This window comes from Prionailurus viverrinus, chromosome C1, assembly GCF_022837055.1.
Source record: "Prionailurus viverrinus isolate Anna chromosome C1, UM_Priviv_1.0, whole genome shotgun sequence".
Classification (NCBI taxonomy): domain Eukaryota; kingdom Metazoa; phylum Chordata; class Mammalia; order Carnivora; family Felidae; genus Prionailurus; species Prionailurus viverrinus.
The window spans coordinates 149,491,371-149,507,718 of NC_062568.1; the positions used below are offsets into that span (position 1 = coordinate 149,491,371).

The 16,348-nt window shown below is 40.0% G+C and overlaps 1 protein-coding gene across 2 annotated transcripts in view; it reads right to left on the bottom strand.

Annotated features, from left to right (window-relative positions):
• The window catches only part of AK5 (adenylate kinase 5), a 258,183-nt gene that overhangs the window by 27,208 nt on the left and 214,627 nt on the right, over nucleotides 1-16,348 (bottom strand). Inside the window, exons 11-13 of one of the 2 annotated variants that reach the window (XM_047871638.1) lie at nucleotides 14,653-14,816; nucleotides 12,625-12,741; nucleotides 1,882-1,971 (exon numbers count right to left, since the gene is read on the bottom strand). In XM_047871638.1, the coding sequence (XP_047727594.1) occupies nucleotides 1,882-1,971; nucleotides 12,625-12,741; nucleotides 14,653-14,816 (371 nt within the window). The remainder of the gene's footprint in view (nucleotides 1-1,881; nucleotides 1,972-12,624; nucleotides 12,742-14,652; nucleotides 14,817-16,348) is intronic. The other variant, XM_047871639.1, reaches the window with a different exon arrangement.

The following is a 16,348-nucleotide window of genomic DNA, read 5'->3' on the forward strand; positions in this document are numbered from 1 at the left end:
AATTAATTACTTGTCTGTAATTTGGAGGGGACTCAACAAATGACGGGGTCCCTACAGGGCATAAACGAATTAAGAGCAGCTCATTCTGTATATTTGTATCATCTCTGTTATTCTGGTCAGGTTTAAAGCAAGTACTTGCTTTGGAAGGTTGCATGTGTTCCCTTGCAAATAAGCCTAAGTAAGGGACGGTAGAATCTTCTAAATTCACTGTACCCAGAGAGAAATCAATACCATGCTTGATCTTTAAAAACTCTTCCCAGTACTATGTAGAAGATTATTTATGTAGATCTCACCGCAGGCCACCAGTTCATTAATTAAATGGGGCACCCGTGTATTTTGTGAAATGGAATCATGAATTTAGCATTGGTTAAACCTGCCTGGTTGCCATGCTAACAATTCTTTTTCACTCCTGAGTTCTTGTGGGGTTCCTGCTCTGCACATTCTAACACTGTCTGAATGGGGCCCAAAGTGGGAGGGGCCTTCTGCTTTACTTTAGGGTAAATCATATGGGTATTTGAACTCATACACACCAAAGGCCAGGAAAGACCACTGGCTGTGTAAAGCCTTCACCTTGCACTACCTGCATTACAGGCAAAGGAGAAAGGTGTGACGGAGTAGAGATTTACAGATTTGTGTGAGGTGTGATTGAAAAATGAGTCACCCTAATGTAGACAATATTTTATAGCCTTTTATAGCTTAGAAAACATTGCATGTTTTGTTATTCAGTGCTCACAAAACCCTCAAATTAGGGTTTGGCAGGTGCATTGTCATCAGAAGTTGTCTCACTTGCCCAGGGTCACACCAATAAACGGCAGAGGCACAATCCAGCTTTTCAGACTCTGGACCCCATGAGTGACGTGCTTCAAAGAGGCTCCACGTGAATGACACTGCTCAAAACAGTTTGGAGTACCACAGGCCTAAAATCAGGGATTTGCCTTCTGACACAGTTATAAAAATCCCCAAGGAAGAATAAGGATTATAAATTTGCTGTTGTTTGCACACAGTAGTTGACAAAACAAAACAAACAAGAGATGCTTATCTTTACCACAGATCTTACTTATCACGCTGGCCATTTGGGCGTTTCAAAAGAACAACTTTAGAAAGTAGACTTTTAAAAGCCATTCTTCCTCCAGTACTTCCAAGCTAGTGCATAACCTGCCTTGACTCTCTTGGAGACCCTCCCAGGGCTCTTTGGACCTTAATTTAAGTTCACAGGCAAGGGAAGTGTGAAATCACCTAGAAGGGTGCTGTGGCCTTGAAGCCTGAACTTCAGTAGGCACTGTGGACCCCGCAGGGGTTACAGCGTGTCTCCCATCGTGTTTTAACGGTGTGTTTCCACAACTGCCAATCCCCGACAGGCAGGCAGTTTCTCAAGACCCTGACTACAATAACTTCTCTGTGTCCTCTCTCAATCCTCTAGCCTTGAAAAGGTCCTGATTCTAAAGTGGTGTAGAAAAAACTTCCCCATTCCTGGGAACAGCATGGAAGTTTTTTGTGTGTCTTGCATCCATGAAATACAGCCAGACCAACACTAAACCATCCTACATGCCTAGAAAACTGACTGGAGGATTAGCATAACAATCTGCACCAACTGAACCACAAAATTCAGCAGGTACATGGTGTGGAGAGCTGAACTTGGGGAGCGACAAGCTGCGAAGGATAGGGAACCACTTTTGCGGGCGGAGAGAGGAGGGAGACTAGAGTGGGGTGGAGAATACAGGAAAAGCACCCCTCCCCAAAAGCAGCTGGAGAGAAAGTGGAAAATTGGAAACAGCCGCAGGGACTAAACTAAAAAGGGAGAAAGGAGAAAGGACAAGGTTTAAATTCCATTAAGACTGTAAACAAGGGGAGGGCAAAGGCTGCAACTCTGCAGCTAGATACCTGGCGATGCTCTGGTGGGAAGGGCAAATCCCCAGGAACAGAGTGGGATCCAGGAGGTTCTCGGGCCACGTGGGGAAAGCGGTTCCACTGCTGGAAGGACATTTGGTAGAGACTGTTGAAGCCACCTGGTCCCAGCAGACCCCGGAAGGCAGCCACATTTGCTGGTGCTGGGGCAAGGTCGTAAGGGTGAAACCTGGTGCCAGGTGTGTGTTGCGATTTTCCATAATCCCTGAAATGCTGATGCTACACTATCTTGCAAATTTTTTCTGGCACCTGGCCACAGTCTCGGGGCACTGGCAGCAGCAGGGTCCAGCAAGCGTTCCCAGGTGCAGCCGATATTCAGCCATTGCTCATTCAGCCATTGCTTGGTGAGACCCTCCTGCAGAGGGGCGGGACGGGTCAAAGCCGCAGTCCTTCTGAAGTTAAGGGCTGGGGAAAACAGCCACATTTGAGACGAAACTCAGGAGAGAGGTACTGCCTGGGGCCTGGTCACGGAGAGTGAAAAAGCGGCGAGTGGATGATCGCTGAAGACAGAGGACCGGTGCGCGATTGCTGATCTGGGAGAACAGACTGGGTAGCTGGGGGCGCCATTTTCACTGCTCCCGTGCATGCGCATACACACCTACGAGCCTTGCAACAATCCACCCCAGTATGCTAGCAGCGCCATCTAGTGGAGAGTGGAGCTGTTACACTGAGTCCCGCCCAACTTTGCAGCTTCGCTCTTCAAGCACACAAGTCTCACTGCCTGCTTAGCTTTTGGACTATAAAGCACTACATAGACTGACTTCTAGGGGAAAACACACTAATTTCATTCCTATTTCAATCTGTTAGCAGGTTCATCTATTCAATTTTCTTTTTTTTCTTTTTCACTTTTTCACTTTTTATTGAATACAGAAAAAATTCATTTTTATTTTCAATTTTTATTAAAAATATTAATTTTTATTACTATATCTTTTAGCTTTGTGTAAATTTTTCAAATTCCATTTTACTTCCATCATTTTATTTTAGTCTACTTCAGTGTATTCACCTTTTCAAATTTTTAAACAATTTCCTTTTTTTCTTTCTTTTCCTTTTTTCTCTTTTTCATTTTTCTTTTTCTTGAATGCAGAAAAACTTCATTTTTACTTTCATTTTCTATTAAAAATATTTTTCTTTAATTTTTATTACTATATTTTTGCTTTTATGTAAATTTTTTCAAATTCTATTTTACTTCCATCATCTTATTTTAGTCTACTACAGTGTATTCACTTTTTCAAATTTTCAATTTCTTTTTTTTCTTTTTATCTTTTTCGTTTCCTTTTTTCTTAAATACAGAAAGAGGAAAAATTCATATTTATTTTTAATTTTTATTAAAAATATTTTCTTTAATTTTTATCTACTATATTCTTTACTTTTGTGTATATTTTCTTAAATTCTATTTTACCTCCATACATCTCATTTTAGTCTACTTCAGTGTATTCATTTTTTCAAATTCTCAAACGATTCCTTTTTTTCTCTCTCCCCCCCCCTTTTTTTGTTTGTTTGTTTCTCTAATCTGTCAAACCACTTTCAGCACCCAGACCAAAACACACCTAGGATCTAGCATCATCTATTTGATTTGTGTGTGTGTGTGTGTATGTGTGTGTGTTTAATTTTTAATTTTAATATTTTTTAATTTTAATTTTTTTAATTTCAATTTTTCTACCTCATTAATTCCTTTTCTCCCTTCAAAATGACAAAACGAAGGAATTCACCCCAAAAGAAAGAGCACAAAGAAACGACAGCCAGGGATTCAACCAACACAGATACAAGCAAGATGTCTGAACCAGAATTTAGAATCACGACAATAAGAATACTAGCTGGAATTGAAAATAGATTAGAATCCCTTTCTGCAGAGATAAAGGAAGTAAAAAATAGCCAGAATGAAATTAAAAATGCTATAACTGAGCTGCAAACATGGATGGATGCAGTGGTGGCAAGGATGGATGAGGCAGAACAGAGAATCAGTGATATAGAGGACAAACTTATAGAGAATAACGTAGCAGAAAAAAAGAGGGAGATTAAGGCAAAAGAGCACCATTTAAGAATTAGAGAAATCAGTGATTCATTAAAAAGGAATCATAGGGGTCCTAGAAGAGGAAGAGAGAGAAACAGGGGTAGAAGGATTATGTGAGCAAATCATAGCAGAAAACTTTCCTAACCTGGGGAAAGACACAGACCTCAAAATCCAGGAAGCACAGAGGACCCCCATTAGATTCAACAAAAACTGACCATCAACAAGGCATATCATAGTCAAATTCACAAAATACTCAGGCAAGGAGAGAATCATGAAAGCAGAGAAGGAAAAAAGTCCCTAACCTACAAGGCAAGACAGATCAGGTTTGTAGCAGACCTATCCACAGAAACTTGGCAGGCCAGACAGGAGTGGCAGGATATATTCAATGTGCTGAATCAGAAAAATATGCAGCCAAGAATTCTTTCTCCCGCAAGGCTGTCATTCAAAATAGAAGGAGAGATAAAAAGTTTCCCAGACAAACAAAAATTAAAGGAGTTTGTGACCACTAAACCAGCCCTGCAAGAAATTTTAAGGGGGACTTTCTGAGGGGAGAAAAGATGAAAAAAAAAAAATATATATATATATAAATACCAAAAGCAACAAAGATTAGAAAGGACCAGAGAACACCAACAGAAACTCCAACTCTACAAACAACATAATGGCAATAAATTCATATCTTTCAGTACTCACTCTAAATGTCAGTAGACTCAATGCTCCAATCAAAAGACATAGGGTAACAGAATGGATGAGAAAACAAAATCCATTTATATGCTGTTTACAAGAGACCCACTTTAGACCTAAAGACACCTTTGGATTGAAAATAAGGGGATGGAGAACCATCTATCATGCTAATGGTCAACAAAAGAAAGCCAGAGTAGCCATATTTATATCAGACAATGTAGACTTTAAAATAAAGACTGTATCAAGAGATGCAAAAGGGCATTATATCATAATCAAGGGGTCTATCCACCAAGAAGACCTAACAATTGTAAACATTTATGTGCCAAATGTGCGAGCACCCAAATATATAAATCAATTAATCACAGCCATAAAGAAACTCATCAATAGTAATACCATAACAGTAGGAGACTTCAACACCCCACTCACAGCCATGGACAGATCATCTAATCAAAAAATCAACAAGGAAACAATGGCTTTGAATGACACAGTGGACCAGATGGACTTAACAGATATATTCAAAACATTTCATCCTAAAGCAGCAGATATAAATTCTTCTCCAGTGCACATGGAATGTTCTCCAGAATAGACCATATACAGGGACACAAATCAGCCATAAGTAAGCACAAAAAGATTGAGATCATACCATGCATATTTTCAGACCACAACACTATGAAACTCGAAATCAACCACAAGAAAAAGTTTGGAAAGGTAACAAATACTTGGAGACTGAAGAACATCCTACTAAAGAATGAATGGGCTAACCAAGCAGTTAAAGAGGAAATTAAAAAGTATATGCAAGTTAATGAAAATGATAACACCACAACCCAAAACCTCTGGGACACAGCAAAGGCGGTCATAAGAGTTAAATATATAGCAATCCAGGCCTTCCTAAAGAAGGAAGAAAGATCTCAGATACACAACCTAACCTTATGCCTTAAGGAGCTGGAAAAAGAACAACAAATAAAACCCAAAACCAGCAGAAGACAGGAAATAATAAAGATTAGAGTAGAAATTAATGCTATCAAAACCAAAAAAACAGTAGAACAGATCAATGAAACCAGGAGATGGTTCTTTTTTTTTTTTTAACGTTTATTTATTTTTGAGACAGAGAGAGACAGAGCATGAACGGGGAGGGGCAGAGAGAGAGGGAGACAGAATCAGAGGCAGGCTCCAGGCTCTGAGCCATCAGCCCAGAGCCCAAGGCGGGGCTCGAACTCACAAACCGCGAGATCGTGACCTGAGCTGAAGTCGGACGCTTAACTGACTGAGCCACCCAGGCGCCCCAGGAGATGGTTCTTTGAAAGAATTAACAAAATTGATAAACCACTAGCCAGTTTGATCAAAACGGAAAAGGAAAGGACCCAAATAAATAAAATCAAGAATGAAAGAGGAGAGATCACAACCAACACAACAGAAATAAAAACAATAATAAGAGAATATTATGAGCAATTATATGCCAATTAAATGGGTAATCTGGAAGAAATGGACAAATTCCTAGAGACATATACACTACCAAAACCGAAACAGGAAGAAATAGAAAATTTGAACAGACCTATAACCAATAAGGAAATCGAATTAGTAATCAAAACTCTGCCAAAAAACAAGAGTCTAGGGCCAGATGGCTTCCCAGGGGAATTCTACCAAACATTTAAGGAAGAGTTAACACCTATTCTCTTAAAGGTGTTCAAAAAAATAGAAATGGAAGGACAACTTCCAAACTATTTCTGTGAAGCCAGCCAGCATTACCTTGATTCCAAAACCAGACAGAGACCCCACTAAAAAGGAGAACTACAGACCAATTTCCCTGATGAACATGGATGCAAAAATCCTCAGCAAGATATTAGCCAACTGGCTCCAACAATACATTAAAAAAATTATTCACATGACCAGTGGGATTTATACCTGGGACACACAGCTGGTTCAATATCCGCAAAACAATGTGATTCATCACATCAATAAAAGAAAGGACAAGAACCATATGATCCTCTCATAGATGCAGAGAAAGCATTTGACAAAATACAGTATCCTTTATTGATAAAAATCCTTAAGAAACTAGGGGTAGAAGGAGGATACCTCGAGATCATAAAAGCCATATATGAATGACCCAACGCTAATATCATCCTCAATGGGGAAAAACTGAGAGCCTTCCCCCTAAGGTCAGGAACAAGACAGGGATGTCCACTCTCACCACATAGTATTGGAAGTCTTAGCCTCTGCAATCAGACAACACAAAGAAATAAAAGGCATCCAAATCGGCCAGGAGGAGGTCAAACTTTCACTCTTTGTAGATGACATGATACTCTATATGGAAAACCCACAAGATTCCACCAAAAAACTGCTAGAATTGATCCATGAATTCAGCAAAGTTGCAGGATATAAAATCAACACACAGAAATTGGTTGCATTCCTATACACCAACAATGAAGCGACAGAAAAAGGAATCAATCCCATTTACAGTTGCACAAAAAACCATAAAATACCTAGGAATAAATCTAACCAAAGAGGTGAAAAATCTATATGCTGAAAACTATAGAAAGCTTATGAAAGAAATTGAAGAAGAAACAAAAAAATGGAAAAAGATTCCATGCTCCTGGATAGGAAGAGCAAATATTGTTAAAATGTCGATACTACCCAAAGCAATCTACATATTCAATGCAATCCCTATCAAAGTAACACCAGCATTCTTCACAGAGCTAGAGCAAATAATCCTAAAATTTGTATGGAACCAGACAATACCCTGAATAGCCAATGCGATCTTGAAAAAGAAAACCAAAGCAGGAGGCATCACAATCCCAGACTTCAAGCTATACTATAAAACTGTAATCATCAAGACAGTATGGTACTGGCACAAGAACAGATACTCAGATCAATGGAACAGTAAAAAGAACCCAAAAATGGACCCATGAATGTATGGCCAACTAATCTTTGACAAAGCAGGAAAGAATATCCAATGGAATAAAGACAGTCTCTTCAGCAAGTGGTGCTGGGAAAATTGGACGGTGACATGCAGAAGAATGAACCTGGACCACTTTCTTACACCATATACAAAAATAAGCTCAAAATGGATGAAAGACCTAAATGTAAGACAGGAAGCCATCAAAATCCTTGAGGAGAAAGCAGGCAACAACCTCTTTGACCTTGGCTGCAGCAACTTCTTACTCAACACGTCTCCAGAAGCAAGGGAAACAAAAGCAAAAATGAACTATTGGGACTTCATCAAAATAAAAAGCTTCTGCACAGTGAAGGAAACAATCAGCAAAACTAAAAGGCAACTGACAGAATGGGAGAAGTTATTTGCAAATGACATATCAGATAAAGGGGTAGTATCCAAAATCTAGAAAGAACTTCTCAAACTCAACACCCAAAAATCAAATAATCCAGTGAAGAAGTGGGCAAAAGGCATGAATAGACACTTCTCCAAAGAAGACATCCAGATGGCCAACCGACACATGAAAAAATTCTCAACATCACTCATCATCAGAGAGCTACAAATCAAAACCACAATGAGATACCACCTGACACCTGTCAGAATGGCTAACATGAACAACTCAGGCAACAACAGATGTTGGCAAGGATGCGGAGAAAGAGGATCTCTTTTGCATTATTGGTGGGAATGCAAGCTGCTGCAGCCACTCTGGAAAACAGTATGGAGGTTCCTCAAAATACTAAAAATAGAACTACCTTACAACCCAGCAATTGCACTAGTAGGCATTTATCCACGGGATATAGGTGTGCTGTTTTGAAGGGACACATGCACCCCCATGTTTATAGCAGCACTATCAACAATAGCCAAAGTATGGAAAGAGCCCAAATGTCCATCGATGGATGAAAGGATAAAGACGATGTGGTATATATATACAATAGAGTATTACTCGGCAATCAAAAAGAATGAAATCTTGCCATTTGCAACTACGTGGATAGAACTGGAGGGTATTATGCTAAGTGAAATTAGTCAGAAAAAGACAAAAATCATATGACTTCACTCATCTGAGGACTTTAAGAGAGAAACAAATGAACATAAGGGAAGGGAAACAAAAATAATATAAAAACAGGGAAAGGGACAAAACAGAAGAGACTCTTAAATATAGAAAACAAACAGAGGGTTGCTGGAAGGATTGTGGGAGTGGGGGATGAGCTAAATAGGTAAGGGGCATTAAGGAATTTACTTCTGAAATCATTGTTTCACTATATGCTAACTAATTTGGATGTAAATTTTAAAAAATAAAAAAATTAAATTAAAAAAATAAAAAAAAATTGTAAAAAAATAAAAATAAAAAATTTTCCTGTTCCTTAGTTACTTGGCATATATCCCCAGGAACCTTATACACAGCTTGAACAATGGCTAAAAGACTAGAATAATCAAAAATGTAAAACAATCTACAGAAGACTCCATAGTGTTAAGATGTTAGTACTACCCAAAGTGACCTGCAGATTTAATGCAACCCCTTATCAAAGTCCCTATGGCATTGGCTTTTTTTTTTTTAATTTTTTTTTCAACGTTTATTTATTTTTGGGACAGAGAGGGCTTTTTTTTTTTTTTTTTTACAGAAATAGAAATACCCATCCTAAAAATTCATAGGAAATATCAAGGCTTCCTGAATACCCAAAACAATCTTGAAAAAGTACAAAGTTAGAGGTCTCATGGTTCCTGATTTAAAAACTTACTACAAAGTCACGGTAATAGAAACAGTGTGGAAATGGCATAAAGGCAGACATACAGAGTGATGGAATAGAACAGACAGCCTGGAAACAAACTTACATATATGGTCAAGTGATTTTTCACAAGGGTGTCAAGAGCATTCAATCGGGGAAAAACAGTCTTTTCAACAAATGGTGTTGGGAAAACCAGATATCCACATGCAAAAGAATGAGATTGACCCTTATTTTGTACAAGAATTGGTCAAAATGACCAATTGAGGTGGCTGAGTTGATTGAATGTCTGACTCTTGATGTCGGCTCAGGTCATGATCTCATGGTTTGTGAGATGGCTGCCAGCCCCTTGTCGGGCTCTGTGCTGACAGTGCAGAGCCTGGTTTGGATTCGCTCTCTCCCCCTCTCTCTACACCCCCCTCATTCATGCTTGCTCGCACACTCTCTCCCTCTCAAAAGAAATAAAATAAATTTTAAAAATTAAAAAAATGAATGAAAGATCTAAATGTAAGAACTAAAACTATACAACTCTTCAAGAAAACAAAAGAAAAGCCTCATGACATTGATTTGTTCATGGTTTCTTGGACATGACATTAAAACCCAGGGAACAAAAGCAAAAATAGATAAACTGGACTATATAAAAATAAAAAAGACTTCTGTGTATCAAAGGATACAATCAACAGAATGAAAAGGACACATACAGAGTGGGAGAAAATATTAGCAAATTGTATATCTGATAAGAGGTTAGTATCCAGAATATATAAATAACTCGTACAATTTAACAACAAGAAACCAAACAACCTGATTTGAAAATGGGCAAGGGATGTGAATCGACTTTTCTCCAAAGAAGATAATACAAATGGCCAACAAGAACATGAATGGATGCTCAACATCATTCATCTTTGGGAAAATGGAAACCCAAACCACAATCAGAAGTCACCTCATGCCCGTAAGGATGGCTGCTATCAAAAACCCCAGAAAATAACAGGTGTTGGTGAAGATGTAGAGAAACTGGATCCCTTGCACACTTGCTGGTGGGAATGTAAATGGTGCAGTGGCTATGGTAGGTGGCAAGTGATAGAATTATGATGTGTTCCAGTAACTTCACTTCTGTATATATACAAAAGGAGTTGAAAGCAGAGTCTTGAAGAAGTATTTGTACATCCATATTCATAGCATAATTTATAATAGCCAAAAAGCAGAAGAAACCTAAGTAACTACTGATGGATGAATGGATAAACAAAATATCTTTCAGCCTTAGAAAGGAAGGAAATTGTAACACATGCCACAACATGAATGAGCCTTGAGGATATTACGCTAAGTGAAATAGGCCAGTTACAAAAGGATAAGTCTGTCTTATTCCACTTGTGAGAGGTCCCTAGAGTAGTCAAATTCAGAGACAGAAAGTAGAATTGTGGTTGCCAGGGGCTGAGGGGAGAGAGAAACAGGGAATTGTTATTTCATGGGTGTAGAGTTTCCATTTTGCAGGATGAAAAGACTTCTTAAGAATGAATGCACAACAAGGCAAATACACTTAACGCTATTGAACTGTACAGTTCAATAAAATTCGTTAAGATGTTAACTTAAAAAAAATTTTTTTTTAATGTTTATTTATTTTTGAGAGAGACAGAGACAGAGTGTGAACAGGGGAGGGGCAGAGAGAGGGAGAGACAGAATCCGAAACAGGCTCCAGGCTCTGAGCTATCAACCCAGAGCCCGACACAGGGCTTGAACTCACAACCCGTGAGATCGTGACCTGAGCCGAAGTCGGATGCCCAACCAACCAACTGAGCCACCCAGGCGCCCCAGATGTTAACTTTTATGTTATGTATGTTTTACCATGATTTAAAGAAAAAAAAAGTAGAACAATCTTCCTAATTCCATTCTTTGAAAAAAGTAGTTGATTTATATTGAAGTTTGAGCTCTTAAAGTGGTTTGTTTTGTGAGAAAAAGCTCATTAGAACACTGGCTCTGAGTGCCTCCCCCGCCCCCCGCCCCATCAGGAACTACCTGGAACCACCCACTGCAGTCACAGAGGCTCTGGAGGTGAGGGAAAGCCCTGCCCGATTCACAGCCCACTCTTGCCAAGTAGGCCAGGGCATTTGTTCTTTTACTCTGGTTGCAAGGAGGAAATGTAGGAGAAGGCGAGCAATTGCCTTTAAATATTCAGATACTATCTAAGGAAGTTCAGTCAAACAGGCTTAGAAGGTCAGACTAACCCCCAGGAGACACACAAGTACCATTCACTTTAATGAACGTCACAGTGTTAAAGATGGATGGAGACGGGCCTCCAAATCTTTGTCCTACCAGCAGTTGTCACTTATCTTCCATGTGATTGTGGGTAAGTCATGTAATCTCTTTGAGCTTAATTCATCACCTTTAACATGAAGAAAATACCTCCTCTTTCTATCTTAAAAGATTCTCAATAATGTATGAAATGAAATATATATGAAAATATTTTAAAACTAGTCAAAAGAAAAATCTACATAAATATTAATTCTTGTAAGCTCTGGCGTCTTTGTTTAATAAATGGGGACAACTGTCTCTCTCTTGCTTGGACTTAGAGGTGAATGTATGTAAAGCATGTAGCACAGGAGTGAGCCCAGAGTGGGTTCAATAAATGAGAGTTATGATGGGTTTTTACTTACTGTTGTTCCCCTGTAAATGGCCCTGATCCACCCACTTCACTAGGAGAGGGTGGGAGTTGAGGAGGCTGGATGGTGGGAGGCTGGAGCATTTGGTACATTTGATTCTGTCTGTCCAGCATCAATTCCCTTGCTAGCCTCTAGGGGTATCTCTATTCCTTCTTGGGTGATATCCCTTCCCTTCTTCAGTCTGTGTGCTTCAGGTATGGTGCCTGTTCTTCCTTCTCCCTTCTCATCCCTGGCCTGGTCCTCCAGGATGAATCAGGATATTCCCTGATATTTCATTATATGCCCTCCCATCTTCCCCTTGGCCACAGTGATTGGTTCAGTGATGGGCTCATGACCTAATCCAGGATAACGAAACACAACCCTGGGTCTTTTGCTGCACCCACTGGAAAAGAAAAACACTTTCTGTGAGGTCAGTTAGATGGTGAAATATAAGCCTAGAATTCAAGAGATGGAGAAAGTCACACCATCGACGAACAAATCTGAATACATGAATCCAACCAAGTGTGAACCACTCCTGGACATTTTTGTTAATTGAGCCGATAAATCCACCACCATCACCCAACCCACCCTCCTCTTTTTTGTCATTTTGTGTTGAGCTTTTGCCATTTGTCATTGAAGGTTTGATTAACATAATTAGGAGAGGGATAGACTTTGAATTTATCCCCCAACCTCAATGATATCCCTAATTGTCCTTCTGGGCAGATCCCCATAACAACAGCTTACCCTACGTCCGAACTCTTCCCCTTGCTTCACTTCCTGGGGATAGCCATCAATCAGGAAGCCCTTGGTGTCACTGAGGCTGGCCAACATGGCCTCCTTCAGGAGTTCCAGAATGATGCGCTGGAGCAGAGAGAGAGAATGGTCAGCATCTGAGCTCTTTCACAGAACAATGCTAGAATCACCACCCACCTCCATCAGTCATCCCATTTGGGGAGTGAGAAAGGTTCAGATAAGATTAACAGCAGACAGCAATATACCATATTTCATCCATTCTTAGTCTCACTTTCCCCCCACATTTTACTGCCTATGAAATTGATAGGTGTATTACAATCAGTCATAGTTTAAAAAGGGTTTTTTTTTTCCTGGCTGGTATAGCTATATATGAGATAGCTTATTAGTTCTATTTTACTAGGGTATCTTAAAATAACAGCATCTTAGAATAAATGAAATTCATATGGCCATGAATTAGGGATAATGGAAGTTTAAAACTAAGCAAAACATGGTATAAAATGTGCTTCTCTGTTGATTTTTTTCCCAGTAAATATTCTAAAAATTTGACATCTACTGACTTGAGAAAACTTTCTATAAATATGAAGTAGCATTTTCTAGCAGTATCACTTTTTCTGTTAAAAATTTTGATTTACCCTGTGCTTCTGAAAATGAGAGGAGAGAGATACATGGAATCTTGGGACTGGATGTGGGAAAAATGTGACCAGCTACCCAAATGGGGGGAATTCTCTGTTCCCTGGTTCCCTGGCATCCTCTGACTTTTGTTTGGGGCTTGGGGAATACACAGCCATCACAAGGGTGGTAAGAAACTATGCCTAGGTTCTAGTGAATTAACTCCTCATGAAGTTTATATTCTAGATAGAAAGATAGATAATACATAAATATATAATAAATAATCAGCTAGAGAGAATTGCTAAGGACAAAATTAAAGTAAGGCAAAGAGATACAAAATTCTGGAGGTGCTATTTTAGATAAGGTAGTCAGGGAAGGCCTCTTTGATAAATTGGGATATTTAAGTAGGGATCTGGACAAAGTAAAGGAGCAAACTATATTAATATATCAAGTTGAGGAAACAGCAGTGCAAAGGCCCTGAGGCAGAAACAGCCTGTCCTGTGGGAAGAATAATGGTGAGGCCAGTGGCTGGGTGTAAAATGATGTTGGAGGGGTAGATGGAGTCCAGAGTCACAGGAAGGACTCTGGATTTCATTCTAAGTGTGGTGGGGATCCACTGGAAGCTTCTGGGAAAGGGAATAACACAATTTGACAAACATTTTAAAGAAATCTGTCTGGCTGCTATGAAAAGAGTAAACTGGAGGGGGAAAAGAGTGGGGGCAAGGAGGTCTGCTAAGAGCCAACTGCAATGGTCTGTTTCCTTTCATGAGAACCATGCTGGCTTCCAGGAGGGAAACAGACTGTAGCTCATTAAAGAGGAAGCATAAAGCTCTGTTAGCTAATAGGGACTGTATTGTACAAGCCCTAATTACAGAGCCTAGCATGGGAACTAGTAAGGCAAGGATGAATATTTTTTGGTACCATGGCACACAGCTTCCCAGAGATAGATGGTGATTTGAAAAGGAAAAAAGATACATAAAAGGGAATTTTTTTACTTAAACTATCTAAGGGAGATACCAAATTTCAAGATAATGCTATCATACCTTCCAGAACTAGACCAAAACGTTATTTTCTATTTTCCAGAGGATTCCAATTCTAGGCTTTGCAGCACCATGCAGCAAAGATTTTGAAGATTTTAACGCTAAAGTGGGGACCAGTCTTTTCTGGAAAATATGAGTTAGGCTAACAATCAGGGAGCTGGAAGAGTAACAAGGTAGGAGGAACCTGCGCCTGGACAACGTGGTCTGACTAACAGGTCTCTGCTGTAGACCCACCACCTGCCTCTGGACTGTTACATCAGGGAGAAATAAAATGTAGCTGTTGGTGTGTGGGCTTCTTTTTTCCAGCAGCTTAGACTAGCTGCAACACTCCAAAATCCCTCGCCAGCCAGGGAAGGTAGCTATCACTTACTGAGGGCACCAGGTCTCCACGTTCCATGATATCTCTGATCAATTTGCTTCTTTCAGATTCTGATGACAGCTCATTACGCAGGAGCTCACCAGTCGAGAGATGTGTAAATCCGTATTTTTCCACCAGCTTTTCACACTGTGTGCCTTTGCCAGAGCCTGGGCCACCTAGAAAAGAAGTCATGTATCAGACACCCATCCCAAGCCGCCACGGTGAACAAGCCTCAGCACTTCGTTAACCAAGCATGTACTGAGTTCTTATGAGTTATAGGGAGCGGTGGACTACAGAGAATGGGATACAGTCCTTGCCCTCAAAGAGCCTGTTGTCCGGGGCGGGGGCAGGTGTTATCCACCAACAATAAGCAGTTACTATAGGTGATCTAGTGGGGAGAGTTCAGGCTGCTCTAGGGCACAGGGGAGGGGTGCAAGACTCTGTTTTGGTAGAGATGAAGGAGAAGTTTCCTGGGGAACTGAATATGCTCATGTGCAAAACACTGACCATGGTGCCTGGTACAAAAGTGGGTGGGCAATAGATGCTAGCTATTAATTTTTAAAATACATTGTTTTCATTTTCAAACAATCCCAAATGTACAGGAGAGTTATCAGGAGAGAACAAAGAACTTTCTGAAACATTTGAGAATAAGTTGCCATTCTAATTGCTGCCTCATCACTACAGAACACTTCAGTTTCACTTCCTCTAAACAAGGAGCCAAGCATATCCTTCTACATTACTACCTCTTCAGAACCCAATCACATTTCAGTGGAATTGTTCTGATAATGTTCTTTGAAGTCAATGGGTCAAGTTCAGAATCATGCATTGCTTTTAGTTGTCATGTCCTTCTGGTCTCCTGTATGGAACAGATTTCTTCATGTTTCCTTGATACTTTTGAAGATTATATTTATTTTGTAGACTGTCCCTCAATATGATTTTCTTCCTGCTGTTTTCTGAATATTATTATTCTGAGTATCAGCCATATTCCTTTGATGAGCATTACACCTTCGACTCTTTTCCCTGCTTCCCCTGCCCCAAGTTCAACCAGTTGCTAAGTTGTAAGATTTTACATCCAAAAATAATAGCTAACCTTTGCCAGGAGTTTACTGCACTCACTGGTCTAAGCATTTTAAAGATTTTATTTTATTTTGAGAGAGAGAGAGAGAGAGAGAGAGAGAGAGAGAGAGAGAACATGTGCACGCCAGTGGGAGAGGGACAGAGGTGAGGGAAAGAGAGAGAATCTTAAGCAGGCTCCATGCTCAACACAGAGCCTGATGCGGGGTTTGATTCCATGACCGTGAGATCATGACCTGAGCCCAAACCAAGAGTCAGACACTTAACTGACTGAGCCACCCAGGTGCCCACTAAACATTTTATATGTGTAATTTAAAAGAATCTTAGAAGGCAGGCACTATTATCCCCATTTTACATATGGGAAAGCAGAGACACAGAGAATGAACTCAACTACAATAAACCGCATGGCCAGTATGTACCAAGTCAAGGATGTGAAGCCTAGACTCTGGCTCTCAGAGGCGTTTTCCTCTTTTCTTCCCCGCTCACCACATTTGCCTGTGGTATGAGCAGGTCCTTAGCTCTGGGACTATGGCAGTAGTTCCGCCTCTGCATGGAGGAGAGGTGAGGCTCTGGAGTCTAGCAGACCTGTTAGAAAAAGACCTGCTATCCTGAAAAGCATGGGCACTTCCCAGCT